We start from the raw sequence: 26,151 nt of genomic DNA, 5'->3' as shown, positions 1-26,151 counted from the left end.
TTTAGGAACACACACACACCCAGGTCTGCAGTCACACACTCCAACAGTTGTCCCTCTGCAGTTAGAGGTCAAATCCCACCGTGTCTGTGTCCTCTGTCTCACCAAACCTCCACCAGCCTGATGCAACCAAAGAATATTTGCTGTCAGTCCATGTGAATTGCAGCTATTGTGACCTTCCGCGGCTGCCGTATCAATTCTGGGTGGGATTACGTGAATGACCTCTGGTGAACACGCTGGTTCGGGCAGCCAATGAGAAGAAGGCGTGCTCGACCGGCAGCCAATGGCCGTCGCTGTTCTTCAGAGAGCCGCTGCGCTTCCTGGTGCACTTGCGCAGAAGTCCGCGGCGTGACACGCGTGTGCAGTGACAGATCAGTAGCTGCATGATCCTCCTGCTGCTCCACACGGAACCGGCCGACCTGGGTTTTTATTCCTGATAGCAACATGTCGTGGCTGTTCGGCCTGAACAGGGGGCAGCCCGAGCCGCCGGCCGGACTCCCGGCGCCGCCACCCCCGCCGCCACCGGCCGGGGGCTCCGGCGGCGGCGGAGATAAACCCAAGGACAAATGGAGCAGCTTCGATCCGACCGGGCTGGAGCGGGCTGCTCAGGCGGCCAAGGACCTCGACAAGTCCCGTAAGTGTTGAATGGCTGTGGTGGGCCTGTGGGGCTGAGTGGGCTCAGGGAGGTCCGTCCACATTGTGTGTGTGCAGCTGCTTCACACCGAGGCCTCGGACTCGGACCCGGACTCACCGTGCTCCTGTGGAAGTCCAGTAGCGGATGAGACCGAGCCTGTGCTGCCTCTCCTTCATTCACACTAGTGGGCTGGGTTCAAAGGTCATCACCTTGCGCCGTGGCTGACTGCAGCCTGATGTCCTCAGGCACAGTGACACACAGCTTACACTGCTGCTGCTGCCACCATTCATTCATTCATTCATTCATTCATTCATTCATTCATTCATTCATTCATTCATTCATTCATTCATTCAAAAATCAGAAAGGTCCAGTAAGAAGAGGAGGAGGGTTCCTGTCAGTCCTCAGATGGTGCTTTCTGGTTCTGGTTCTGGTTCTGTTCAAGAGTCTCAGAGCCTCTGTGCTTTATGGTGAACCAGTTTAAGTGGAACCAAAATGGGAGTCTCTGCAGCATTACTCTCCTACTGTCTGTCTCAGTAATCTTCAGCTTTGTGAATAATTTCGTCTTGGAGTTGGAGTGAACCCAGCCATGGCCATCTCTCAGAGTTAAAAGATCAGAATTACTTTACTTTATTTAGGCCCAATGGGAAATCCATACAACTTCTTTATTCTGCTTTCAGGCTTTCCTTGAAATTCTGTAGACGCCCAAATTGCCACAAACATTTAGTTTCTCCAGGTTGTGGTCGCTGCCTTTGTCCTTACTGTCTAGGATACGACATTGCCCATGATGTCACGGTTCCCAGGAAAGAACCAACTATTTCTAGTTGGTTCCCTTGAGAACCAACTTTTCAGGTTCTGCACCTGTTATGTTTCCGGCCTGAATGCGCTGTGTGGTGTGGAACCTGTAAGAGTCGGATCACTGAGCCACAGCCTGGATCAACTAGAGTCCCTCCTTGTGTGTAAGCTGCTGTATCTCTGATGTCTCCCTGTCCCTCTGTCCAGGACATGCTAAAGAAGCTCTGGACCTGGCTCGTATGCAGGAGCAGTCCACTCAGATGGAGCACCAGAGCAAAATAAAGGTACAGTACACACCTTACACACCTCCAGCCCTGCATCACTCCTCATCCTCTGCAGGACGGGGCTTGTGTCCTGGAGCAGCACTGACTGTCGGTGCTGCCCATGTGTGCTGTTGTGTTCTGAAAGTCCAACACAGAAAAAATAATGAAATTGAAAAGTAACGTGCTGCTCATTATTCACAGGATTAAAAGAGTATTAGAGCTAGAAATTTACATCAGTCAGTCGGAAGTCAGACAAATAATATAAGACAATCCTTTTTTCGTCCCCCAGTGGGGAAATGTACAAGGCTGCAAAAGCAAAAATGCAAAGAAATGTATATCACAGTAGATAGCAAATAGCAATAGCAGCAAAAAGAAGGCTGTATTTACAAAAGAGTATAATTAATGAATAAGAAAAAAAAAAAGTAAATAATACACATTCCGATTATGTTTTGTGTTGAGAACAGCTCTTGTTGTGGAGTCTGACAGCTGCAGGGAGGAAGGACCTGCCATAACACTCCATCACACATTTTGTTAAAGAAAATGTAAATTATGGCATTAATTGTGTCCAAAGTATTCATGTGGATGTGTAGCTTCAAAATACAGTCTCATATTTGCATCTCCACTTTAGCTCTATGTACGATGTGCAGCACAATAAAACATAAGCCCCATATGTAGCTCTGTATCCTTTTGAGGACTTTTTGGATAACCCAAGTGAATGTTGAATGTTCTCTAGTGTGTTCCTCCAGTGTAACTGATTGTTGGCATGTTTATATGTCACTGTAACAGGAATATGAAGCAGCAGTTGAACAATTAAAAGGTGACCAGTTAAGAGTCCAAGGTGAGGAGAGGAGGAAAACTCTGAATGAGGAGACGAAGCAGCATCAAGCGGTATGGACAGAACAGCTCTATCTTTTTCTTTTTTTTGTTATATTAAAGTAAAGAAGTATTAGAAATACACAATGGCACTGAACTAGAGTTTTATGGCTACAGTGATTTCTTTCTGCCCACAGAGAGCCCAGTACCAAGACAAGCTGGCCAGGCAGCGATATGAGGACCAACTAAGGCAACAGGTGAGTTTAGTTTGAAATGAATGAGCTATGTTTGTCACTATACCAGCAGTGCAATGGGAATATGTGCGACTCTCTCAGGAAATGCTTTGAAAAGAGCTGCAGTACCAAACTGATGGCTGTTTTACTTTCTGTTTTATTCCCATAGCAAGCCCTGAACGAGGAGAACCTCCGCAAACAGGAGGAGTCGGTCCAGAAACAGGAGGCCATGAGGAAAGGTGCGCAGTTCACCTCTGTTACACCGATGAGCGGGGTCATGTGGGGGTCATTCTGCAGCTGATGACCAGTGGTTTATGTACTTTGTTTGTCATGGCTTTTCCAGCAACGATAGAGCACGAGATGGATCTGAGGCACAAGAACGAGCTCCTGCGTATAGAGGCTGAGTCTAAAGCCCGGGCCCGCGTGGAGAGAGAGAACGCCGACATCATCCGCGAGCAAATCCGCCTGAAGGCTGCGGAACACAGACAGACTGTCCTGGAGTCCATCAAGTAAGACACACGGCCTCTTTTCTGATTTAACACTACAGTCTTTCTTATTTTTAGTATTAACAGAGTGTTAAAGGAGTCACTATCACACCACTCTATGACACAATAATACTCATGGTTTTATCGCTTAAGTAAGTGTCAACACCAGAAAGGCCCACTGACAGTGAATGTGTCTTTGCTTGTAGGACTGCTGGTGCTGTGTTTGGAGAAGGCTTCAGGGCCTTTGTTTCAGACTGGGACAAAGTCACAGCTACGGTGAGTCTGTTTCCATCCACAGTTAGTTTAGTGAGAGATTATATTAGAAACGCTGTCCAGTGATGGGAATAATGGCGTTAGTAACGGTGCAACAGTATTCCTCCGAGTAATCCAAAAAGTTACTGTTTCTCCCGTTATAACAATGTTACAGTTACTGACAGTAAAATGCGCTGTTACTTGCCTCAAGAAGTCCCATCACAAAATAATACACCCATTAAGAGTATGTTACATACATATTTCTTTTCAACTCGAAAATGAGAGGGGGCTACCCTGTGAAATAAAGTCAACTAGTTGGAAAAAAAGCCGTTTTATTTATTTTCGTTTGTTTATTTTCATTCGCTCCCCATCGGGCCGAAGAATGCCCCTTAGCCGTGGTATAATGAGCATATACCACAGCCTGTCGTGATATGTTGCTTTTATAAAACAGTTACCAATAATGGCAATATGAAAAAGGAATACACAATCAATTTCATGTCGTTTTTTATTCAATCAGAAATACATTATTCAATAAAATAGCCCCACTGTCAAAAATATAGTCCCACCTCTGAACTGCTCAATCCCCTCTACGATTGTTAACCCTCCCCAGAGGTGAAAGTTAACCTTAAACATGTGAATTCAACTACTTTAGTCCATTTTTTAACATCGTAAACATCAACTGTCTTTTGCTACGGACTGCAACAGTCCGTTGACATGGATACATGACAACACACTTCCATTCATACCAGTTGTTCGTGCCTGACGCGGAGTGATAGCCTATGCTGTGATAAGGCTTTAGAATAGTAGCCGTGGTATATGCTCATTATACCACGGTTAACAACCAATCAGATCGCCGGATTTCACCTTTCTGTTTTATAATAGTATTTATGCCACTGAGGACAGCCAACATATGAGTAACCATTCATGTCTGTCTTCATGTCACCAGGTGGCAGGACTGACCCTTCTGGCTGTGGGAGTCTATTCAGCCCGAAACGCAACAGGGGTGGCAGGACGTTACATCGAGGCCCGGCTGGGGAAGCCGTCGCTGGTGCGAGAGACGTCTCGCTTCACCGTGGCAGAGGCAATCAAGCATCCAGTCAAGGTAGCTGTTGAGGAATTCATCGTTTCATACGTGTTGTAAGTGCAGGTTATAACATGGTTCTGATCATTCTCCTCTTCCTTCAACCGTTCAGACGGCCAAACGTCTGAAGAGCAAACCCCAGGACGCTCTGGAGGGAGTGGTGCTCAAAGTAAGTGGACCTCAAACAAAACAAACGTGTTCTTATCAAAGGTCTGCAATCACTTGTCATCAAAGCATATTTTCTTTTTTCTTAGCCTTCCCTTGAGGAACGTGTGCGTGACATCGCCATAGCGACAAGAAACACAAGGCAGAATAACGGCCTCTACAGGAACATCCTCATGTACGGCCCACCGGGCACGGGCAAGACCCTGTTTGCCAAGGTACAGCTGAGTGATGGTGACTGTCACATACAGGACATGCACAGTGAGGCTTTATCTAACCGTGAGGTGTCTGTCTTTGTGCTGAGCAGAAGCTGGCCATGCACTCTGGCATGGACTACGCAATCATGACCGGTGGTGATGTAGCGCCCATGGGCCGCGACGGCGTGACCGCCATGCATAAAGTGTTTGACTGGGCCGGCACGAGTCGACGGGGGTACGTTACGATACCCGGCGGAGATTATTCTGATGATGTACAAACTAAGATAATGCTCAGAAAGATAAAGTAAGTTCTTTTTGTTTGCGTCCTGTTACAGGCTGCTGCTGTTTGTTGATGAAGCTGATGCATTCCTTCGCAAGAGATCCACTGTAAGTGTTAATGTGTTTCACTATACAGAAGTTCATCCCTTTTTTTTTATAACTGCACATCCCTTAATTTATCTTGAAGCACATGATTTGAAGATTTCATTCTTGTCTCTTGTAGGAGAAGATCAGTGAAGACCTCCGAGCCACCTTGAATGCATTTTTGTATCGCACTGGAGAACAGAGCAACAAGTAAACATGTTTTCATTCTGTGCCACACTGCTGCTTTAATCTCGAACCTTTACTGTTTCATACTCTTTCATCATCACAAAACAATGTCACTAAATTTCTTTGATTTTTTTTTTCCCCCCTGCAGATTCATGCTGGTGTTGGCCAGTAACCAACCAGAGCAGTTTGACTGGGCCATAAACGACCGTATAGATGAAATAGTCAATTTTGCTCTGCCGGGACCTGAGGAGCGGGAGAGGCTGGTGCGGTTGTACTTTGACAGATACGTGCTGGAGCCGGCCACTGGAGGGAGGCAGTGAGTAAAAATCCCAACACTAATTACACAACTGTTAAAGGGATATTTCAACATTTTGGCAAATTCGTCATAATCCCTATAGTCTTACTGTTGGAGTAGGTTCATTACTTTAATTGTCGGTGCAAGCTGTTTTTAGATCAGCGGGGCAGAGACGCAACGGAGGCTAATTGTACTTTCGCTCAAAACTCATCAAATACACAATTCAACAACTCCAAGACATTCTTGTGGACAAGTTGTGACCTGCACATTCACCACACTATGAAATAATCATGTATAATTATGTAACATTATGACGCATGAAGCAAATTCTGAACTACTTGCGTTTTTGAAATCACTCCACCCAGCAGTCCTGTCTGGAATGTAGTTCCGGCTTTGCATTTGCCTCGAAAACAACTCTGTCTCGTAATGTTAGATTATTATTTCATAGCGTGGTGAATGTGCAGGTCACAACTTGTCTACTAGAGTGTTTTGGAGTTGTTGGATTGTGTATTTGATGAGTTTGATGAGGTAAACGTGAAAGTACCGCTCACCTCCGTTGCGTTAGCTGAGCAGCTGCGTCTCTGTCCCGCCAATCTAAAAACAGCTTGCACCAACAATTAATGGTAATGAACCTACTGCTGTGACTATAGGGATTATGGAAGTAGACTAATTTGCTATGATGTTGAACTATCCCTTTTAAATAGGGCAGAAAACCTGTGCCACACACCAGGGATGCATATTGAAACAAGTAATAAGGTTCAGTCCTAATGTGTAGAGGGATGTACATTCTGTGGTTTAATATTCCTTCCTTTAAATGCCAGTGTGGGTTAGTTTACATTCAGGCCTGTTTGATTTGAAGGCCAAGAAAAGGCCTGCTGGGCACGTGAAGGTTAGCAGACATGCTGAGGCATTAATTGCAGATGTGTGATGGAGGCTGATGATAGGCCAGGAGGCTTTGAAGTGAGCTGCAAAAACACTACAAGACCTGAAAGACATTGCATCCAAGCCAGCCAAATAAACCCATATTGCTGTGTGTGTTTGTGTTCTGCAGGAGGATGAAGCTGGCACAGTTCGACTATGGTCAAAAGTGCTCTGAGATAGCGAAGAGGACAGAGGGCATGTCAGGCAGAGAGATCTCCAAGCTGGGCGTGGCCTGGCAGGTATGTTTCCTCAACTTGTTCCAGATCGGATGCTTTTTTTTTTTTTTTTTTTTACATTTTTATTCATTATTATCATCACAGACTACATTACACAGCTGATACTGATTTCTTGGTTCACAGATAGTATCAAAAAGAAAAAAAATCAGCATATCAAAACATAGCTGTTGTAAACATGTAATGTTAAATAAAGTGCTGAAAACAAAACCTGCAAAGTATTATATTATAGTATAGTATATTATATACAGTATTTGTAAGAAAGAAACAGAAACCAACTAAAAACAGAGACAAAAAGTGGGACAACAAAAGAACAATGATGAATCAAAGAGAGATAAGGGCTAGTAACAACAGGTGCATTCACTTGTAGGGAAACCTACAACTATATTGTCAATGTTTTGAAATATGTATATAAGATCTATAGGACAAGGCAATCCTCAAACCATCAGAGAGATGAACAAAAAAGTTAAGTGCACAGAGAAGTAATTTAGTTTGCCAAGTCTCCAGGATGTGACTGTGACGTTCGTACATAAGAGACCCATTTTGACCATGACTTTGTAAATGTATCCATTTGGATCGGACGCTTTTTATAAGATTTTATTTTCATTGCGTAAAGAAATGTGTAAAACACACGTTCTGCTTCATGTCGTCACAGGCAGCAGCATATTCCTCTGAGGACGGTGTCCTGACAGAGGCCATGATCGAAGCTCGGGTTGACGACGCCGTCAAGCAGCACCTCCAGAAGATGGACTGGCTGCACGGAGACGACGATGCCCAGACCCTCACCCCGCCTCCGGCTGGGACGACAGGCGGCGGAGGCAAAATGGGCTTCAACCTGCCTCTCAGCGAGGCACCTCAGGCTCAGGAGGTCATCGCTCCTGCCCTTGAGCTAAATGCAGAGTCGATCGCTCCTGCCCCTCAGATAAATGCAGAGGTGATCGCTCCTGCCCCTCAGATAAATGCAGAGTTGATCGCTCCTGCCCCTCAGATAAATGCAGAGTCGATCGCTCCTGCCCCTCAGATAAATGCAGAGTCGATCGCTCCTGCCCCTCAGATAAATGCAGAGGTGATCGCTCCTGCACCTGAGATAAATGCAGAGGTGATCGCTCCTGCACCTGAGATAAATGCAGAGTTGATCGATCCTGCACCTGAGATAAATGCAGAGGTGATCGCTCCTGCCCCTGAGATCAATGCAGAGGTGATCGTTCCTGCACCTGAGATAAATGCAGAGTTGATCGATCCTGCACCTGAGATAAATGCAGAGGTGATAGCTCCTGCCCTTGAGATGAATGCAGAGTCGATTGCTCCTGCACCTGAGATAAATGCAGAGTTGATCGATCCTGCACCTGAGATAAATGCAGAGGTGATTGCTCCTGCCCTTGAGATAAATGCAAAGCAGGAAGGCGACAATATACCACCTACCTCTGATACTGACCAATCAACAGAGAGCAAAAGTGCCACTGAACAGAACTGTGAAGATGCCGTCAAATCAGAAGCTACGACAGCAGAGAGTTTGGCCCAGCCTGCTGCCTCCACTGACAGTGAGGTCAAGGTGGAGAAGGAGGTCAAGGTGGAGAAGGAGGACAAGAGTGGAGCCTCTCCTCCGAAGGACGGAACTCCAGTTTGAGTCCAATGTTTTTTTTTCAATCAGGCTGAAAATTGAAAGAATTAGTGTCCTGCCCCTTTAACTAGTCTGCTACTTAATGTCCAATAATCTGATGGACTGTCTTTTATGACAGAAGATGAGTTAACAGGGTTTGGGGAGATGATCACTTAACAAACAACGTCTGAGACTTTAACTCTAACATATAATGTATACATTGTAAAGGTGTACTTTACATGGGAACCATTCTGTCTGTAATAACTATATAAATGTTGTGCACAGTGGAGTGTCTCTGTTGGAATGAATAAATGGGTCTGTGTTTTTATAAACACTACAAGTTTTGATGGTTCTTGCTGGGGCACTAAGGAAATGGCCAGTGGACAATGTAGCTGCTGGTGGAATTTAAAGGGATATTTCAACATATTGGCAAATTCGCCCATTGCCATAATCCCTATAGTCTTCCCTTTAGCTTTTAATTGTCGGTGCAAGCTGTTTTTCGATCAGCGGGGCGAGATACAGGCTGCTCAGCTAACACTACAGAGGCGCACTATATTTCCGGCTTTCCCTCATCAAACTAAATACACAATCCAACAACTCCAAAACGCTCTGGTGGACAAGTTGTGACCTGCACATTCACCACGCTATGAAATAATATCGTATAATTATGTAACATTACGACACACAAAGCAAATACTCGGAACTACTTGCGCTTTTGAAGTCACTCTGCTGAGCAGCCGTGTCTGGGATGTTGTTCCGGCTACGCATTTGCCTGTACAACTCTGTCTCGTAACGTTCTGTTATTATTTCATAGCGTGGCGAATGTGCAGGTCACAACTTGTCCACCAGAGCGTTTTGGAGTTGTTGGATTGTGTATTTGATGAGTTCTAAAAACAGCTTGCACCGACAAATAAAGGTAATGAACCTACTGCTATGACTATAGGGATTATGGCAATGGGCTAATTTGCCAAAATGTTGAAATATCCCTTTAAATCGATCTAATGGTCCAGTCCTACCGGTCTCTATGAAATGCTGCTGTAGAGAGATCAGTCTTATGGTTTTGAAAGCCAGGTGGGGACGGGCGGGCAGGCGGGCATGCAGAATAGGGCCACCCGACGTGGGATTCGAACCGGGGGCCGCCTGCAGTGAGGACTATAGCTCCTCAATACATGGGGCGGGTGCTCTACCAACTGAGCTAAACACCACCCCCCCATACATACCTTTGTGTAAACATTAATCAGTAAACAGTACAGTAATTCGATTTTGGGGTTTGAATTCATGTAAAATAAGTGGATGGGCAGTAAGAGTTTTATAAAAATGGTGACTGAGCCTGATAGTTTTAGATACTGACAATAATATCAGACGTCCTGTTGTGTGTCTGACCTGTCTTCTCCCTTCATTTTCTGTCAGGTCTTTCATGCTTTTTTAAAGAGGCACAACATGCCTCCATGAATACTTGAAAGCCTGAAATCAGAACGTCAAGGCTTTAACTTACTTAACAGAAAACACAGAGCAACAGGGGAAGTTGAGCCACACTTTATCTTTTAGGTCTCATTGGGTCTCATTAACATCATGGGAAAAAGCTTGCTTTCTGTGCTCCATTTCCCCACTCCATTGTGTTCTGGACTGGATGTAACTGCCTGGAGATGGAATAAGTGAAAGAAGGAAGGAAAAAATCACAGTAAGGCAACAGGATTCAATTTTGCTGAAAAGATGACATGAGAAAGCAGAAGCTGCTGGATAAAGTGTGTGATGAGAATATCATTTCCTGGGTCATGCTTGTGAATGAATTTGCTGTGACATCAAAACTGTTATTTCAAAAACCATAGATCTTACTCACGACCGTTCAGTTCGGCCACCAGTATGTGTGGCATGAACGCCAGAGTCTATCCAGATTCCATAGGAACCAGCTGATGCAGAGGCCCGACAGCAGTCCTAGCAGCATGCAAGTCTCCATCCGGGTCAAGATGCCATATAAATAGTCTTTGTGCTCTGTGAATTCCATGAGCCCATGCGGCTCATATGGAATCACACGATGAACTTGATGGCTGCATCACACAGAGCAGAAGCCAGTGAGAGATTTGGACATAGAGAAGTGCCAGTGAACCAAAATGATAAGGATGTTCTGTTCAGCCCTGATTGTGGAATAATATCTATTTTTTAATCTGACAAAAGCAGTGACCTAGTAAGTGATCTTATGCTAATAAGAACACACACAAATACCATATACCCAGATCCTGATGTAGCCTATCATGTCTATTTCAAGTTTTTAAATAACAGCTACAAAAGCATCACAAATGACTATGACATTTGCTTAGTGAAATTAAACATTTTCTCTGATTCGTTTTTTTTTTCCCCCACAAAATGTTCTCTTTGATGATAGTGGATCTAGTCTTTATTTTAGGTGAGGCAGCCAAACCAGTAAAAGTAATAATAAAAGCAATAATAAAAGCAATCATCAAACTTTGAAATACGATGTCACTGTCTGTGGATTTTTTTCTTTTTCTTTCAAAGATTTTAAAACAAACCATTGCTGATATATTGGTGTTTCCACCATAATGTATCCTATGTGCAGTGGTCGCATACATTATAATAGCAGGACAGAGGCGTGCGCCAGCTGTGGCTCTACACAGAGAACAGCTCAGGAACTGTGAGCTGACTCGGAGACTTCAGCCCAGGGTTCATTACAGAGAGTTTGGTCGTACAGTATCACGTACAAACAATTTCGTAACGTTACAGCCTGAGGGGGTTTTAGTTTTACCTTCCGCAGGCGCAGGAACAGGCGCGGTCCATTCCTCTCATTATCATAATCACGAAGTTGTGAATGCGGCTGAGAAGCGAGTCCATGTCTGCCAGTGTCGGGACAGAAAGTGTCTAAGGAGATGATACAGAGGAATAAAGTCAAACATCACTGAAGTGGTGAGAAACTGTCTCCACAGTTGATTTCTTCTCCGTCGCCGTGTCTACAGACACTAGTTGTTACCGTTACTTCACAATAACACCATGATCTGCACGGTGACTTCATGTCCAGCTAAACTTACATGTTAACGAGCTCCGGGACAACACGCAGCGGCTCCTCGGTCTACCGGTCTCTGTCGGTGCCGTGCATCCAGTCGGTGCTGCCTTCACTGACCCAACCAACCGGGGACGGACGCTGCTGTGGAGAACTGACGGCTGTCGAGGTGGACTGTTATTGTTCAAGTCACAGCAGTTGTGTGAATTGTCATGGTTACTACGTCAACTTTAGCAGATAGAGATTTCCTTTACTCATGCTGCTCACTTCAAATTATTGCCCTAGTTAGTGAAAGTCCTGCAAGTCCAAAGCTGTGTAGGTTAACATCTGACTGAACCACAGGGTGAGCAGATTGTATTGACTTCTGTATTGTAGTAGGCCAATATTCATTCAAGTTGCACGCTGGTCATCACTGGTCCGAACCACACATCACAGATGATCAAATAAACAGTCAGAGCAGGTTTCTTAGAGGTTTTTTACTCTCTTAAGTGGATTCATATGTACATACAGAAAATTCAGGCACTCTGAGCTGAGCTCGCAGTTTGCAGTTCATTACAATGCTTCAATTATTTAACATTTACAAAGGAAAAAAAATTGCCCTGAAAGATAACAGCCGATTTTAAATATGAATCAACACATTATACTGGAAACACGTTGGAGAGCCTCAGAGAGGTCTAGGTTTGGTTATTAGTAGCCCACCCACTTTAACTTAATCCTAACTAATCTACAACACAGTCTCACAAAACACGCATTCAATTCAATTATTTCTCTCTCTTTCCTTTCTGACCCCAAAGAAAGACATTTACATCGTCTCGGGTCAGAAATAAAAATCTGACATAATGCTGAAAATGAATTACAATTATGTCGTAAATCATCTAGAGAAAAAGAAAATCAGCATCAAAATGCTGTACTCAACAGAGGAACTTGTAAAGCGGTTGTTTGACTGGGGGGTGTGGGTGTTATGGCTCTCCCTGAGGAGACATGGCTGAGTGATTTCACTGAACTGGGATGGAGGGAGGACCTTGGCCTGACCTTGATCCCAAGGAATAAAGGCAGAGCGAGAGCAGCGAGTCCGTCCTCTGCATAGAGGAAAAACCCATCATCACCATTATGTCCAACAGCAGCCATTAGTTAGGTCCTAACCCAAAGCTGTGTGTGTCTGTGTGTGTCTGTGTGTGCGTGTGTGTATGTGTGTGTAGGCACACAATATGTATGTACTGTGTAACAGATGTTTAGGGAGCAGGTAGTGTGTGTCCATGATCTATTGTCTGATTGCTTGTGATCTGGGTTTGTGTTTATTGCAGTTTCCTGTGCATCAGTAGAAGCAGACAGTGTGAAGGAAAGGCCTGTTGCTCTTCTCCTCAAACTCTTGGAGGAGCTCATCGATTTCATTCTCCATGTCGTCAGTGTGCTGGATCTGAAGGGATGGAGGAGGACACGCATTAAACACAGCCAGCTCCTTCACCCACACTACATCACCCGTCTGTAACGTTGGCATTTTCACTAGGTGACAACTCAATCTCGTATGGCTTTGGTTACGTGCACATAATTGTGGCAAAAATGCCATTATGCTGCCACTCAATACCTTAACATGCCTGTCATGTAAATAAATATGCAAACGAAGCAAGTCTGTGGCAAATTCACTACACTTTGCTTCAAATGTTTCTGTACATGAGAATTTGAGGACGCTGGTAGGAGACACTCACACATTGACACAGCTCACAGATAAGGAAGGCGCCCAGCGTGGCTTCCTCGTGGTTGTCCTGAATGTCTACATTGATGACGTGTACGGGCTGCAGGGTCTCCTGCTCTCTGGAGTTCAGATCTGTGGAGATGCAACGAATGAGACAAAAGTACCACACACACACTCACAAGCATTGAGAGTACAGCATGATTGTACTGGGGCCGATGGCATGAAAACAACTAAAACCTGTCCATAAAAGTGTTATATTAGTACAATGTTTTTCTAAGTGGTTGTCAGATACCAACTTTCAGTGATTAGACATTTCTCATAAGAAGCCTCACCCTCCAGCACTTGGTCGTACACTCTCTCTTCACAGGTGATGACCAGGTCAAACTTATCCTTGCAGTTCTGAAAGCGCTCTGGCTTTGATTTGATGCGCTTGTTGCGGTCCAGCATGTGCAGGATGCCGTTCTGTGTGTATCTGAAGAGTGGGGAGGTCAAGGAACACAACAGGAGCCAGAGAAACATTTCAAGGTAATACAATACACTGATCACATTGTCAGACACAGGATTTAAGCCCCTACAAGACTGTGACCAAGTACTATATAATTAAAAAAGGCTTATCTATCAGCTGAAGTGTCAGTCACATCACAGAAGCAAGGAACAGTAAATGTAGATTTGAGGAGTCAGTGTTTGCATTAGTCAAACTGCAGCACCCTCTAGTGGGCAGTGAGCAGCCTGTCTGATAGTGGTCTGCTGTAAACACCAAGGTGGATAGAGCAAAACAGACTGTTGTTCATCCATTCAGCCAGGGTTTAATATCACAAGACCAGGGAGATAGTGGAAGGCTGACTTTGGACTTTACAAAGACAATCTCAGACTGTGTCTGTACGTCTGTACATGGCTACCTTGCTGGGCAAAGCTAAACACAAGGGAAAGGGGGGGGGGGCACTATGGGATGGGCTATATGTATGGAATCTATGCAAAGTTGTAAGAACACTAGAATTCTATGTACAACCTCTATTTATAATGTGATTACCGTTCACAACAACTGCAACAAGGTACCTTCAACTTGCAGGAATACTGGTTAGACCTCTCAATGTATTATGGGTAGGCAACATTTACACCAGCATCTCATTAATATTAGTATAGGACAATACTAAGTTAAAAACCTAGTGTTAAGTGGTGTTCTGGATTTTCATTTGAGACTTCTTTTTTTTTTAAACCAGAATAACTCAGGATGGCTTTTTAACCTGCCCTACATTTAGGAAACAAAACAATTATCTAAAAGTTGAATTTTAAATATTCTAGGGGGGGGAAAAGAGGCATTTAAAAGAAAACAACCAATGGGGCAGGTGTAACTGCTTACCAACAGAGCTTACATTGATATTAGAACAGGGTCAGTGAGGACCAAAGGTACCACCAGCTGGGACTTACCAGGGGCAAGAACTACAATCATTTGATGGATTTGAGGCAGTTTATGTATATATGTACACATAAAGTTCAGCAGGTATATACACTACATGCACTACCGCAATATGTACTCCTCTAACACATTACAGGCCTTTTGTAATGCAGGTCAAGATGAGTGCTCAAATCAAACAGGTGATTGTAATTGATAAGATTTAACTTACCTTGGGCAGTATAGTCAATACCTTAAAAACACCAGTGAATCAATTTTGTGCAATTAACAGCAAAAAGGTGTCTAACATGACAGAGGGAAAAATTACAAATATAGGAAAACTGCATTAGAAAAAGGGACAGCGGTGACAGGAAAGACCTCACATTTCAAACAATATAAGCTAGAATGTTAAAAGACAACAGATTTCAGGCTGATGTAAAAACCTTATGATCTTCACCAAAATGCATTTACTGCTGCACAGCTGTTGAACTGCAAGGTGTTTATCCTGTACTTCAGATGTCATAAAGTCAGTTTATCTCGTGCCCATTTTAAAATCTCTGCATATTTAGCCTCCAGTGGTTTCCATTCAGCTGCAATCACATTGTACCAACCCTGACAAAGATGAATCTAAGTAATATGTGTATACATGGGCCATGTTCACTTCTTATGGCATCTACTATCCGTGTGTGTGTGTAACGAAAGAGCGAGTGAGAAGGGGATACAGTTCCTTGTCCTTGCGGACCAAGTCGTTGTACATCTGTTCATATGTAGTTTTGAAGTCATACACATTTGGCTTATCCGGGGCAGGACCGGGTAGCTTGACATGAGACCCTGTCCCAAAAGAACGCACATCAAATCCACGTTTGCTGCAAAAAGGAAAAGACAACAGAGTAAATTACAAACACAGACAACAATGCATTAATCAGCATATTCCCATAGCTACAGTTGATCCTATCCATCTGCCTTATCACTTGTCTCCTTAGATTTAGAGTAAGCAAAACGGTGGCTTTGTGGGCCACGACACAGAAGACATCACCTCTTTTCTTTGCCGAGTCTGACAAAACCCTAAATAGGGGGATTTTTTTAATTTTATTTCATTAGATAAGTGTCAGCAACAAGCCATCTATAGGTCCTGTTATCTTACACAATGGAGTCCAGTCCATTAAAGCAAGTTGTCCAATGAAACCTTAACAGTAAATAATAAGAAGAAGTGTGCAACGAGCACACACCATTGTTTAAAAACTAAACTTCCAGATGTTGTGACTGAGAGGACTGATCAGAGACCAAGTCCCACTGTGTTGTACAGCTGCAGTTCCTCCCTTCCGGATTTTTCCTACCAGGGGGCGCTCTTGTCAACATGTGGGGGTGGAAAAAAAAGACAACTACCCGTTAAGTTGGGCCGGTAATTTTGGAAACCCTGAAATCTTTGACAACATCAGTGTTGACGTTAAATTTTGGCAGCATTTAAGCGGAAGGCTAGTGATAAGCAGCGCTAGCAGTGGCCGTGGCCCGGTGTAGTTGTCGAAGAGCGGGTCCATTGTTAGTGGGCGCTGAGGCCCGACGACTGTCTACATGTCACCGTGTCGGCAAGGCTGTGATCGGCTCAGAAAACAGCCCGACACGACACATATTCGGTTCGCCCGGTGGTGGTTTCCCGTTTCTCCTCTTCCCGGGCGGCGGCTCATCTTTACCTGAGGATATTGTGCGCTTCCATACTGCGGTTCTGGTTGCTCGAGCACACAACCGCTACACGCAGCGGGTGGCTCGGCATCGCGACTGTCCGGCTGAAACTACCAGATACAAGCTGAACAAACGTTGTTAGTTTGAGCCCTGTAAGAGAAAACACCAAGACAAAACCCTACGTCGAGCTAAACATTAACGCGTTCGACAACAAATACTGTGCGACGTGCTCGTCTTCTTTTGAAGCAGGAAGTTAAAATGGCGGAGCCCTGTGACTTGAATCCGGTTTTATCCGGTGATGTCATGTGAGGGCGGGGCTTCGTGTTTGCCAGGCCAAACTGTGGAAAATGTGACTTTGAAATACTTTTTACCCTACTAAGGTAACAACCAGAGTATTTTCTAACATACATTTTACATTATGTACTTTCTTGGCCTCCAGGTCAAAACAAATTTCCCTAGTCTCAACAGTTGTTCAGCCATGACACAGCAAAATCTAATAGGCCTACAGTTATTTCCTCAAGAAGTTCAAGTCTGAAGTTCTATTGCTTTTGAGTGATGATGTTCACAAATCTGTGACATCCTTTTACAACCAAGTAGCTCATTAAATAACAATGACAATAAAATGTTTGATTTCCCAGGCTGTTTGTTGTCATTTTTAACTTGTAAGCTAACAAGTTTGAACAAATTTGACAAGTCACAGCAAATCTTTGTTGCCTCTCTGCTAATGTATTCCATATCTGTGGTGTAGCAGGCATGGAGAGGGCACAGTAAGATAACAAACTGCATGCCATGTGGCTAGATTTTTTTATTTTTAATTGTAAACTTGACACAAGTAAATACTGACACTGCTGGTAAAACCCGAGTGAACTCTCCCCCTCCTAAGTCACAGCATTAATTAATTGACAAAAGTGTTTTTACATAACACTATAATGTTATATGAAGTTTCCTTTAATGTCAGCTGGGATTGGCTCCAGCCCCCTGTGATCCAACACGATGGATGCCATTATTGAGATATTACGCTCTCAAAATGGGACGAATGGATGACCTAGAGGCCTAGACTGTTAAGTAGGGTGGAATATATAGGAATACATGATGCAAACCTTAATGCTATGTTTTATGGCATACATGTTCCCTTTACTTGTTTAGTCCTAGTATTCATGCTGTTACCTAGAGATAAAACACACCCTGAGGCAACATCAGAGATTTTGCCATAGTGTTTAGGTGTGATGATCCCTGTATTATCTCTGGATGGATCAGGCAGTGTTGCAACATGGGATTTTGATATCATTAATGCATCAGTGTGATGCACCAATTTGATGTTCTCATTTAGTTTACCTGGTTGGCCAAAACATCTATTTCTGTTTTTCAGAAAATGACTATGCTAACCAGTATTGTGATATTATGGCAAAAATCCACATTTTCTTTTTGTGACTGCCTTGTAAAGGGTTGTGTTTATTTCAGTATTTTTAATTCCTGTTTGGTTCTTGTAGATGTGCTTGGGATGCGAATGCTGACACATGCACACACACACGCACACACACACACACACACACGCACACACACACACACACACACACACACACACACACACACAAAAGGAGAGAAATAACAACAGCTGCAATGTACTAGAAATTACCTCATGGTTCTTTATTCACTGACAGCAGGACATTAGGCATTATAACTTATCCTTACTTTGGCACAGTACTTGGAGATTGTACACCAGATTGTATTGCCCTTCACAAAATGGTACAAATACATATACTATATGCAGACCTTAAAGCAAAACAAGATGGTGGGACGATTTAGTTGAGCGAGAAAATGTAAATTAGTTCAGTTTTATTTTTCTATGACCCAACAAGGACAGGACCAGTCTTGACTCTTTCACGGGCTGCACATTTAGCAAAACTGCTGTTTCTGATGTATTCAAAGCCATTTAGTTGATTGTATTGCTGTATAAATGCTGCCAGCACACACATTGACAGATTCAGTCACAGACAGCCTCGAACAAAAAACAAAACACAGTAAACTACTGTCTTTACTAACTGTAGGTTATCAGTACATTTGGTTCAGTGCATCCTCGCAGAGGTTGACAAGGCATGTTATTTGCAGAGCCATAGTAGATTGTGCTTCAACTCAGTCATAACAGGATGTATAATATATATCATACTATGTAGCTGTTTGAAAAATAATTATTCCAGACAATGAGTGACTATGTTAGATGTATGACATTTTATTGATTCAGCAGTGCTCAGTGACGCGAGTGAGTGCGGTAGGAGTACGAGTGCTGTGTTGTGGGGCTCATGATGTTTTCTGTGATATATGCCACCAGCAAGCAAATGATGACCAGCATCACACAAATAGCTCCCCCAACCGTCGTCATGGCAATCACAATGTCCTGCATCCCGGACGGCGGCAGGGTAAACTCGACGCAGTCCCGCTGCTCTGCTCCCTGACCCGGCTGAGACTGGGCCAGGGAGCGCAGGCAGAGGCGGTACGGGATGTTCTCGTGCAGCTCGGTGAGGAGAAAGTCCCTGCAGCCGGATCCAAGATGAACGCCAGCGCACTCAAACTGAGTGTAGCTGCCATTCCACCAGCAGCTTAACTCGTAACCTCCACGTCTGTGGCGTCGGCCACTTGAAACAGTGTTGGACTGCAGAGTTTCCTCTCCTGTTGAATTTGCCCTTTGATCCCGGCTTCTCTTTTGACCGGCTGCGACCTCTTCTGACCTTCCGCCTCGGCCCGTCGTCATGGATTCTCCCTCATGGGTCCACTGTAACAGTACGCTGCCATTGATGAGGAGATTTGCCACCAGGTTTCTGACAGACACCGCTGTCCTGCAGTCTCCCTTATGACACTTGTAGCCAAACAGTGTGTCTCGAAAACACAGCTGCCCCCCAATGCCCCCCTCTATCACCCGGTAGGCACACAGTGGTGACACCCCTTCCGCCGGGCCCCGGCTCGGTGCCCTGCCAGACCTTTCAGATATCACAGTAGTAACATTGCCTCTGCTGGTGTTGAGAGAGAAGCTATTCACATGGCCCGTTACCTCTTCAAACTTTGGTGATGGCCTACTTTCAGAGCTGATGTTAGCCTGTTTCAGCCAGTTCTGGAGTGTCCCCACAGTATCTCTACCTCTCTGCTCCGATGCGGATGCTGTGGATGATGGTACTGATGATGATGATAATGATGATGTTGATGTTGAGCTGCTGCGATCAGACCTGCTGGACCCAGCCGTCTGGTGTAACGTGCAGAGCAGGAGTGCCGACAGGGCGAGCAGTGACGGTCGTTGTTGGCTTTTCATCTTCACTCCCTCTCATCGAATGATTTTCTCTCACAGTGGATCAGATTGGTACAGGGCGGGCTGATGTCTGCCATAGGATCAGCTCAGCTTCCGTGTGCAAAGTGGACAGTGCGTCCACGGGCGGGAGAGAAGCGGGGATCGGTGCATCTACGACAGAGAGAACATTCAGAACCAGACGTCCATTCACATTCAGTCAGTCAGATATCCGAGTATGACCTTGCACAGGAGAAGCCAGGAGGCTGCTGTACACAGAGGATGCTCGGCGACAGGAGCTCACTCACTGCGCTGTCGCCCCCCGACTCACAGGCGATAATGAAAAGCACTTACTTGTTTCGGTGGGACGTGAGGATCCGGTTATCGTGCCATCAGATCTGCTTCTCTCCTTCCTGCCTATGGCTTGACGTAGCAGCTTTGATGCCCGCTGTGCGAGTGTGCGAGAGTGTACGTGGAGGCGCGCGCGCCGCGGAGTGCTTGGGAGCGTGGGTGCGTGCACACACAAAAAAAAATTGTAGTTATAAACGGTCGGTCTGTGAGTCATCATCCTACACAGTGCTTCAGGCGTCTGTCAGTAGCAGAGAGGAGAGGAGTCCTGGACCGGACCGGTTAGACACCTGTGCTGCTGCTCACCTGCAGCCTCTCACACCTCAGTGTGCACGTCAGATCAGAGCTGCTACAAGGTGCAACAACACCCACCACTGTGTCACTACACCTACACAATACACCTGGTCCTAGTCCAGTAGAAATAGTGTGTTTGAAGTAGACTAGCTATTTAAATAGGCTGGACTTCAAGGTCAAAAATATAATAAAATCATTATGCTGTGTTGATTGATCTGTTTTGTTCATTGTTTTGGTAACCAATTCAACATGAGACTGGCCCACCTATAAATGTATGCAGTGGTAACACTTCAATCATCACAGTTTCAAATATAGGCCTACATAAAATGCTAAATCTGATTATTTTTTCTGATGAGGATGGCTCCAGCTTTTTATTGCCCTGCATCAGCCATGATGCTTTTACAGAAAATACAATTCAAATTCAAAATAGCTAGCTACACTAGTGGTTAATTTATAATAATTTCCCATATAAATTAGCTGAGTTGGATTCAATGCCCAATGACTGACTTGCAGGAGGAGAAATGGTTTCCAAAATGCCAAATGCACCCTCAAAAGTTTGCAGTTGTTACACCTCCCTGACACAACCTCTGTAAAAACTGAACTATGTAAAGGCACAAAGGCAGAAATTAAGGCAGGTTTTATAGCAGTACTATTATTGTGTTCCAGCAGTGTTATATGTATCTCCCATGTTTGCATGTATCAGAGGTCTACACTAAAATGATTATTAAATGAGCCCATAGTCAGTAGTAAGCTTCTTATTAGTGCTTACATGAGATTTTTCTCAAAATTACCTCATCCCAAGAGAGAAACCTCGCAACCCAGCAAACAATTATTATCAAGGGAGCTGATTAATAAGAGAAAAAAATGCTGTGTCAGTGAGACTGGCTCAGCACCACCTGGTCCTCAAAGGTCACATTAGATAATTACTTAAATCTGTGTGATCAGTAGTTTTGGGCATATATCTGACACTACACCTTATTTAACCAAGCTGTTCTTGGGACATCAACAAGATAAACTGAAAAATAAATGAGCCAGCTGAGGAAACACTCAGGATGGGTTACAAGTCCATCACAACATGCATTTCTAAAGCAGAGAAAAGTGACAATTAGTATAAATAATTTAATGTGAACAAACTCTTATGAACAGCTACTGAGACAAATCACATTTACAGTTGGTTGGTGATTTAGAAAGCAAATGTGGAAAATGCCAGCTCTGCCTACCCAGCAAATTAAACTAAATCAACCTTGAAGCTGGTCAGCAAAGATGAAACCTTGTGTGTGATGAACCTATTTGTTTGTGTGCATATATAAGATGAGAGACATCAGCAGCAGTAGTTGGGTGAATGAGGGCTTGATGTTTTCCTCTACTCTCTTACAAATGATCTGCATGAGGAAAAGGCAAAGCAAGTGGCCATGCAGAGGCTGATGCCATGTCAGAAGTCCTCACTGTAGATGCTATTTTGTTTGGGCTCTTGGTCTTTTCTGGCATCCTGGGAAACATCTTGGTCATCCATGTGGTGAGAGCATGTCGATTATTGTATGTTCTTGTGGGATGAGTGTGTTTGGTTTTGGATTGTTCTCAGTCTGTCTTGCTTTTACTCCCAGGTGTTTCAGTCAGCCAGTGAGAATCCAGCTCGGAGACTCCCTCCCTCTGACACTATCTTAGTGCATCTATCACTGGCCAACTTGCTGACCTCGCTTTTCCGCACAGTGCCCATCTTTGTGTCGGACCTCGGCTTGGATGTGTCTCTATCCCCTGGATGGTGCAGAGTCTTCATGCTGCTGTGGGTGTGGTGGCGAGCCGTGGGCTGTTGGGTGACGCTAGCACTTAGTGTCTTCCACTGCACTACCCTGAAGCGACAGCATGTGGCATTTGGACCGCTGGCACAGCAGAGGGAGAGGCGACGGGTATGGATCACTCTGGGGCTGGTGTGGGGGGCCAACCTGGTCTTCTCCATTCCTGCGCTGGTGTACAGCACTCATGTTCATGGCAATGCCACCGTGGAGCTGATGGTGATCAGCTGCACCACCAGGCCTCTGCTGGGCTGCGTCTGGGAGTTTCCCTCTGAACAGCAGGGCTCAGCTTTTGCCTCCACCTCACTGGCGTTTAATGAGGTGCTGCCGCTGGTGCTGATGGTTTTCACTAATCTGGCCACGCTTCATGCTCTGGCCAAGCACATCAGAGCTGTCACCTCCGGGGGGGAGGCAGGAGGAGCTCATGGAGAGCTGGACAAGCACGTGTCCACTGAACGCAAGGCAGCTTCTGTCATCATGTCGCTGGTGTCGCTCTTCGTGGTCTGCTGGGCGCTACAGGTTGCTGCGGTGACATACTACAACCACGATGGGGGACACCATGCTGAGGGACTGCTGACCGTGGCCCATTTCTCTGCCTCTCTGTTTGTAGGGTTCAGTCCAATGGTGGTGGCCCTGGGACATGGTAAGCTGAGGAAGAGAATCATGAGCATGATTCTGGGGTTGTCTAAATATCTGAACAGTCACAGTGATAAAACTGAACAAGGGAGAAAATCCCCAAAAACTGGAGGAAAAAAGGAAGAACCAACCATTTCCATTGTTCCAAAAGAGAGGACAGTCAGAAAAGTAGAGGAGAAAGGTCAAGCAAGCAAATGATGCAAGAATGTATAAGCACTGATGCATCATCAGCTGGAATCTTCCCTGCCTGGACAACTGTTACCAAGTATTATTTTACATTGATTATTGTTAAAAGATTTTTCATCACAATCAATGGAAGTCAAACTGAGATGCAACAGTTTGAGCTGAGATGTTTTCTAATAATACTTTGAGTTTTCTTTATCTCACTTATATAGGGTTGTTTATGTTGTCGATTGTAGCTATTAATGTATTTTCTGTTTTCTGTTTAAAGGGATAGTTCAACATTTTGGCAAATTTGCCCATTGCCATAATCCCTGTAGTCATAGCAGTAGGTTTGTTACCTTTATTTGTCAGTGCGAGCTATTTTTAGAACTCCAAAACACTCTGGTGGGCAAGTTGTGACCTGCACATTCACCACACAATGAGATAATAACAGAACGTTACGAGACAGAGTTGTTTTAGAGGTAAATTCATGCAAAACTGCTGATGCGGCAGTTTTTCAGCAAGCAGTCTCTGTATTTACATCTGAAACAACTCTGTCTTGTAACGTTCCGTTATTATCTCATAGCATGGTGAATGTGCAGGTCACAACTTGGAGTTGTTGGATTGTATATTTGATGAGTTTGTTGAGGGAAACCAAGAAATCCCATTAGCCTCCGTAGCGTAGCTCTGAGCAGCTCGCGGCTTGGCTTGGCCGTTCTAAAAATAGCTTACACCAACAAATAAAGGTAACGAACCTACTGTACTGCTATGGCAATGGGCCCATTTGCCAAAATGTTGAACTATCCCTTTAAGAAAAACATTGTATTAACAATGTAGTAGATAGGGAAAATGAGAAGAAACTGAAGCCACTCAATAAGCGACCCTTGAAGGTTTTGTAGGTTTGACAATGTCTGTTTCTTCATTATATGAACCACTTCCCCCCTGTGTTTCATTAATAAAATCTCTCATAAGGATCTACAAACAGACCCCAGAACTAGCATTGTACAACATGTTTCACAAATCCTTGTAACCTGAATGCCATCAGCACTTTGTCTTTCCATGGAGTTCTTCTCCAGTCACACACATATTTGTGGAGGTTTAACATACATTCACAGCTATGCCCACGAACCACCTTCAACCACCCAGAGAACATGAGCTCATGAATAGCTTGTGGCCAGCAGAACTGTGAGAGTTTCACCTCCTGGGCCTCAGCATCGTCAGCTGTCGGCCTGCAGCGCTGTCAGTGAAAGAGCAGAGACTTGATGAAAGAACGCAGCCGCCTGTGGCCAGTTGCCAGAACACAAGGCGACATGGCGATGAAGATGATGTTGGCAAAGCGAGCAATAACCAGAAGAAACTCCGCTGCGTCGCCACGGTTGTAGTTGTAATAGTTGACAGAGATAATGCTGGTTCCCCAGGATGCAATGAAGAGCATGATGAGACCAAGAATCACCTGGAAATCACACAAGACAAAGAAGAATTTGATTTGATGAAAATAGTCACTATGAGTTGAATCCAATAAAAATGTATGTAGATATTGGCTATGTTGTGCAGTTAAATGCTGTACATTTCAATCCACTCATTTACCACCTGTTCAAATACAGTAGTTTAACCACCACAGAAAATTCTAGAAACCCTCTTCTTCCTCACCTTGGCTGCTCGTCGCTCTGCCGGCACACGTTTTATCACTGGTGCGTCCTGCACTGAACTTCGCGTCCTGCCGTGGGTGTAGAGGGTGTAAAGGGAGCCCAGGTTGGTGAAAGCCATCAGAATGATGGGGAGCGACTCGTGGATCACCATGGATGTGGTGGCATAGGCCAGACCACTGAAGCTGGAGGGGAAGTTCCACACGCAGCCCAGCAGGGGGCGCGTTGTGCTGCTCACCAGCATCAGAGTCTGAGATGAGGAAGAAAGGGCAGTGAGAGCAGAACATGGAGGAACGAGAGAGGAACATACACAGCTATTTAGCTAAACAGACTCTTTCCTCAGAAGAAGTAGTTCCACCTTTGATACTTCGGGTGAATTAAGGGTGATTGGGGCAGTTTTTGAAATTCTGCCTTGTGAAAGCTTCTTTTGCCATAGTTGAAGAAAAATAGCCCAACGCATGAGACATTTCTGTAATACTGAAGATGTTACCTATCCATTTGAAGAGGAAATCATATTCCAAGAATGAGTGGCATACCCTTTTGTGTATCTGACCCAAAGCCTTTTTATTTTGTAACATTTGGGTGATTGGGACAGCACATCTTATCATTGATTTAGGCTAGTGTAAGCATACAAATTGCACAATTTAATTCATGCAAAGCTTGCTTTCGCTGTTTATCATTATGCATTAAAACTCCATGTTCGTATCTATTTAACTTTAGAATTGAATGTTTGAAAATCCATCCAATTCATACATTATAAAGCTGCCTTTCCTCACTGTCACAAAGACCCCTCTTTACCTATCCATAACTCAATTCTCACCCCTCAAATTAGATGAAAAAAACAAACTTGAGGTCCAAAATTCATGGAATACATCTGAGATAAAACAAAAATATTTGAAGTTCAATTTCATTTACTACATTTAACTGAGACAAAACAATACTACCAATACTTGATTAGATACTATTAGTACAATGTATTACACTGTGCTATCAATAGGCTGAACCATGCAAAACCACTGAATTCACCTCTGTGGTGTTCACGCCCCCATTCGTGGAAAATACATGCGCTGGAATAGAGTAAAGAAAGTTGATAAGCCAAACGAAGCCGAGACCCAGCAGTAGCTTGGGAGCCCCCTGGGGCCCTTGAACGTTCGCCACAGTCGGAGCCACGCGCCTCAGTGTCTGCAGGTGGAACGCACTGAGGAAGAACGTTGACCACACGTTGACAGAGCGCAGCCACACCCACACACCCATCAGGAACTGACACCATTCTCTGGATGTGTACAGCTGTAACAGAAAGAAAGAGTGTAAGAATAAAATCCAATGCCAATGTCACTTCTCAGCTACTGTAGCTTTGTTGAGGCAAACAAACTTCTAGCAAACAAAGTGTGACTGACTGGAACTCTTCAAATCTATTGATCTTGAAGATTACATACCTCCAGTCCCATGTCTGAAATAACAAGCAGTGTGTTCCTCATCATTGACACCATCAAATTAGACGCTGCCATGTTGATGATGATGATATCCGAGTTGCGTCCTCTTCCACGGTCCATGATCACACCTTTACCAATCACTCCAATCACCGTGGCATTACCCAGGATGCCCAGCGTCACCAAGACAATGTAGAAAGCCAGCTGTGTAGGGGACACAGAGACACGAAGTCCCATCCCCACAAGCGTCTCGTCTTCATCCTGCTGTAGTGGGTCGATCAT

General features: G+C 44.5%; 5 protein-coding genes across 6 annotated transcripts; 2 read left to right on the top strand and 3 right to left on the bottom strand.

The window, feature by feature from the left end:
* The first annotated feature begins 355 nt into the window (after nt 1–355).
* Nucleotides 356–8,817, top strand: atad3 (ATPase family AAA domain containing 3). 2 transcript variants are annotated; one of them, XM_083972225.1, is made up of 17 exons: nt 356–631; nt 1,631–1,707; nt 2,473–2,574; nt 2,697–2,756; nt 2,902–2,971; nt 3,076–3,241; nt 3,424–3,493; nt 4,416–4,571; nt 4,663–4,719; nt 4,805–4,930; nt 5,020–5,144; nt 5,245–5,296; nt 5,412–5,482; nt 5,607–5,774; nt 6,805–6,913; nt 7,563–8,171; nt 8,238–8,817. In XM_083972225.1, the coding sequence occupies exons 1-17, from the start codon at nt 442–444 to the stop codon at nt 8,532–8,534; spliced, it is 2,505 nt and encodes an 834-aa protein (XP_083828351.1). In that variant the 5' UTR covers nt 356–441; the 3' UTR covers nt 8,535–8,817. The 2 variants fall into 2 exon arrangements, with proteins under 2 accessions (XP_083828351.1, XP_083828350.1); XM_083972224.1 differs by having other exon boundaries at nt 7,563–8,817.
* Nucleotides 8,818–11,987: 3,170 nt separating this feature from the next.
* Nucleotides 11,988–16,566, bottom strand: ssu72 (SSU72 homolog, RNA polymerase II CTD phosphatase). Its single transcript, XM_083971966.1, has 5 exons — nt 16,298–16,566; nt 15,329–15,472; nt 13,546–13,685; nt 13,227–13,345; nt 11,988–12,937 (listed from the first exon to the last, which is right to left on the bottom strand). The coding sequence occupies exons 1-5, from the start codon at nt 16,375–16,377 to the stop codon at nt 12,836–12,838; spliced, it is 585 nt and encodes a 194-aa protein (XP_083828092.1). The 5' UTR covers nt 16,378–16,566; the 3' UTR covers nt 11,988–12,835.
* A 1,968-nt stretch (nt 16,567–18,534) lies between these two features.
* Nucleotides 18,535–19,587, bottom strand: fndc10 (fibronectin type III domain containing 10; the record flags this gene model as incomplete). Its single annotated transcript, XM_083972162.1, has 1 exon — nt 18,535–19,587. One exon carries the CDS (start codon nt 19,585–19,587, stop codon nt 18,535–18,537), a length of 1,053 nt encoding a protein of 350 aa, XP_083828288.1.
* Nucleotides 19,588–21,631: 2,044 nt separating this feature from the next.
* Nucleotides 21,632–22,829, top strand: ora4 (olfactory receptor class A related 4; the record flags this gene model as incomplete). The annotated part of the gene is made up of 2 exons (XM_083972161.1): nt 21,632–21,718; nt 21,807–22,829. 2 exons carry the CDS (start codon nt 21,632–21,634, stop codon nt 22,827–22,829), a joined length of 1,110 nt encoding a protein of 369 aa, XP_083828287.1.
* Nucleotides 22,830–24,033: 1,204 nt separating this feature from the next.
* Nucleotides 24,034–26,151, bottom strand: LOC310986312 (olfactory receptor class A-like protein 4; the record flags this gene model as incomplete). The annotated part of the gene is made up of 4 exons (XM_083972160.1): nt 24,034–24,246; nt 24,444–24,689; nt 25,466–25,726; nt 25,876–26,151. The coding sequence occupies 4 exons, from the start codon at nt 26,149–26,151 to the stop codon at nt 24,034–24,036; spliced, it is 996 nt and encodes a 331-aa protein (XP_083828286.1).

The sequence above is a fragment of the Trachurus trachurus genome, assembly GCF_905171665.1.
Source record: "Trachurus trachurus genome assembly, chromosome: 5".
NCBI classification, from domain to species: domain Eukaryota; kingdom Metazoa; phylum Chordata; class Actinopteri; order Carangiformes; family Carangidae; genus Trachurus; species Trachurus trachurus.
The sequence above is the reverse complement of the archived record's forward strand: the minus strand, read 5'-3'. Positions and strand labels throughout refer to the sequence as shown.

Coding starts and splice junctions, on each gene's coding strand:
- atad3 (XM_083972224.1), top strand. CDS start 442: ATGTCGTGGCTGTTCGGCCTGAACAGGGGGCAGCCCGAGCCGCCGGCC. Junction 2,575..2,696: donor AGACGAAGCAGCATCAAGCG/GTATGGACAGAA, acceptor TTCTGCCCACAG/AGAGCCCAGTACCAAGACAA. Junction 6,914..7,562: donor AGCTGGGCGTGGCCTGGCAG/GTATGTTTCCTC, acceptor ATGTCGTCACAG/GCAGCAGCATATTCCTCTGA.
- ssu72 (XM_083971966.1), bottom strand. CDS start 16,377: ATGCCGAGCCACCCGCTGCGTGTAGCGGTTGTGTGCTCGAGCAACCAG. Junction 13,686..15,328: donor GTCCGCAAGGACAAGGAACT/GTATCCCCTTCT, acceptor CCCACTCTTCAG/ATACACACAGAACGGCATCC. Junction 13,346..13,545: donor GTACGACCAAGTGCTGGAGG/GTGAGGCTTCTT, acceptor GCATCTCCACAG/ATCTGAACTCCAGAGAGCAG.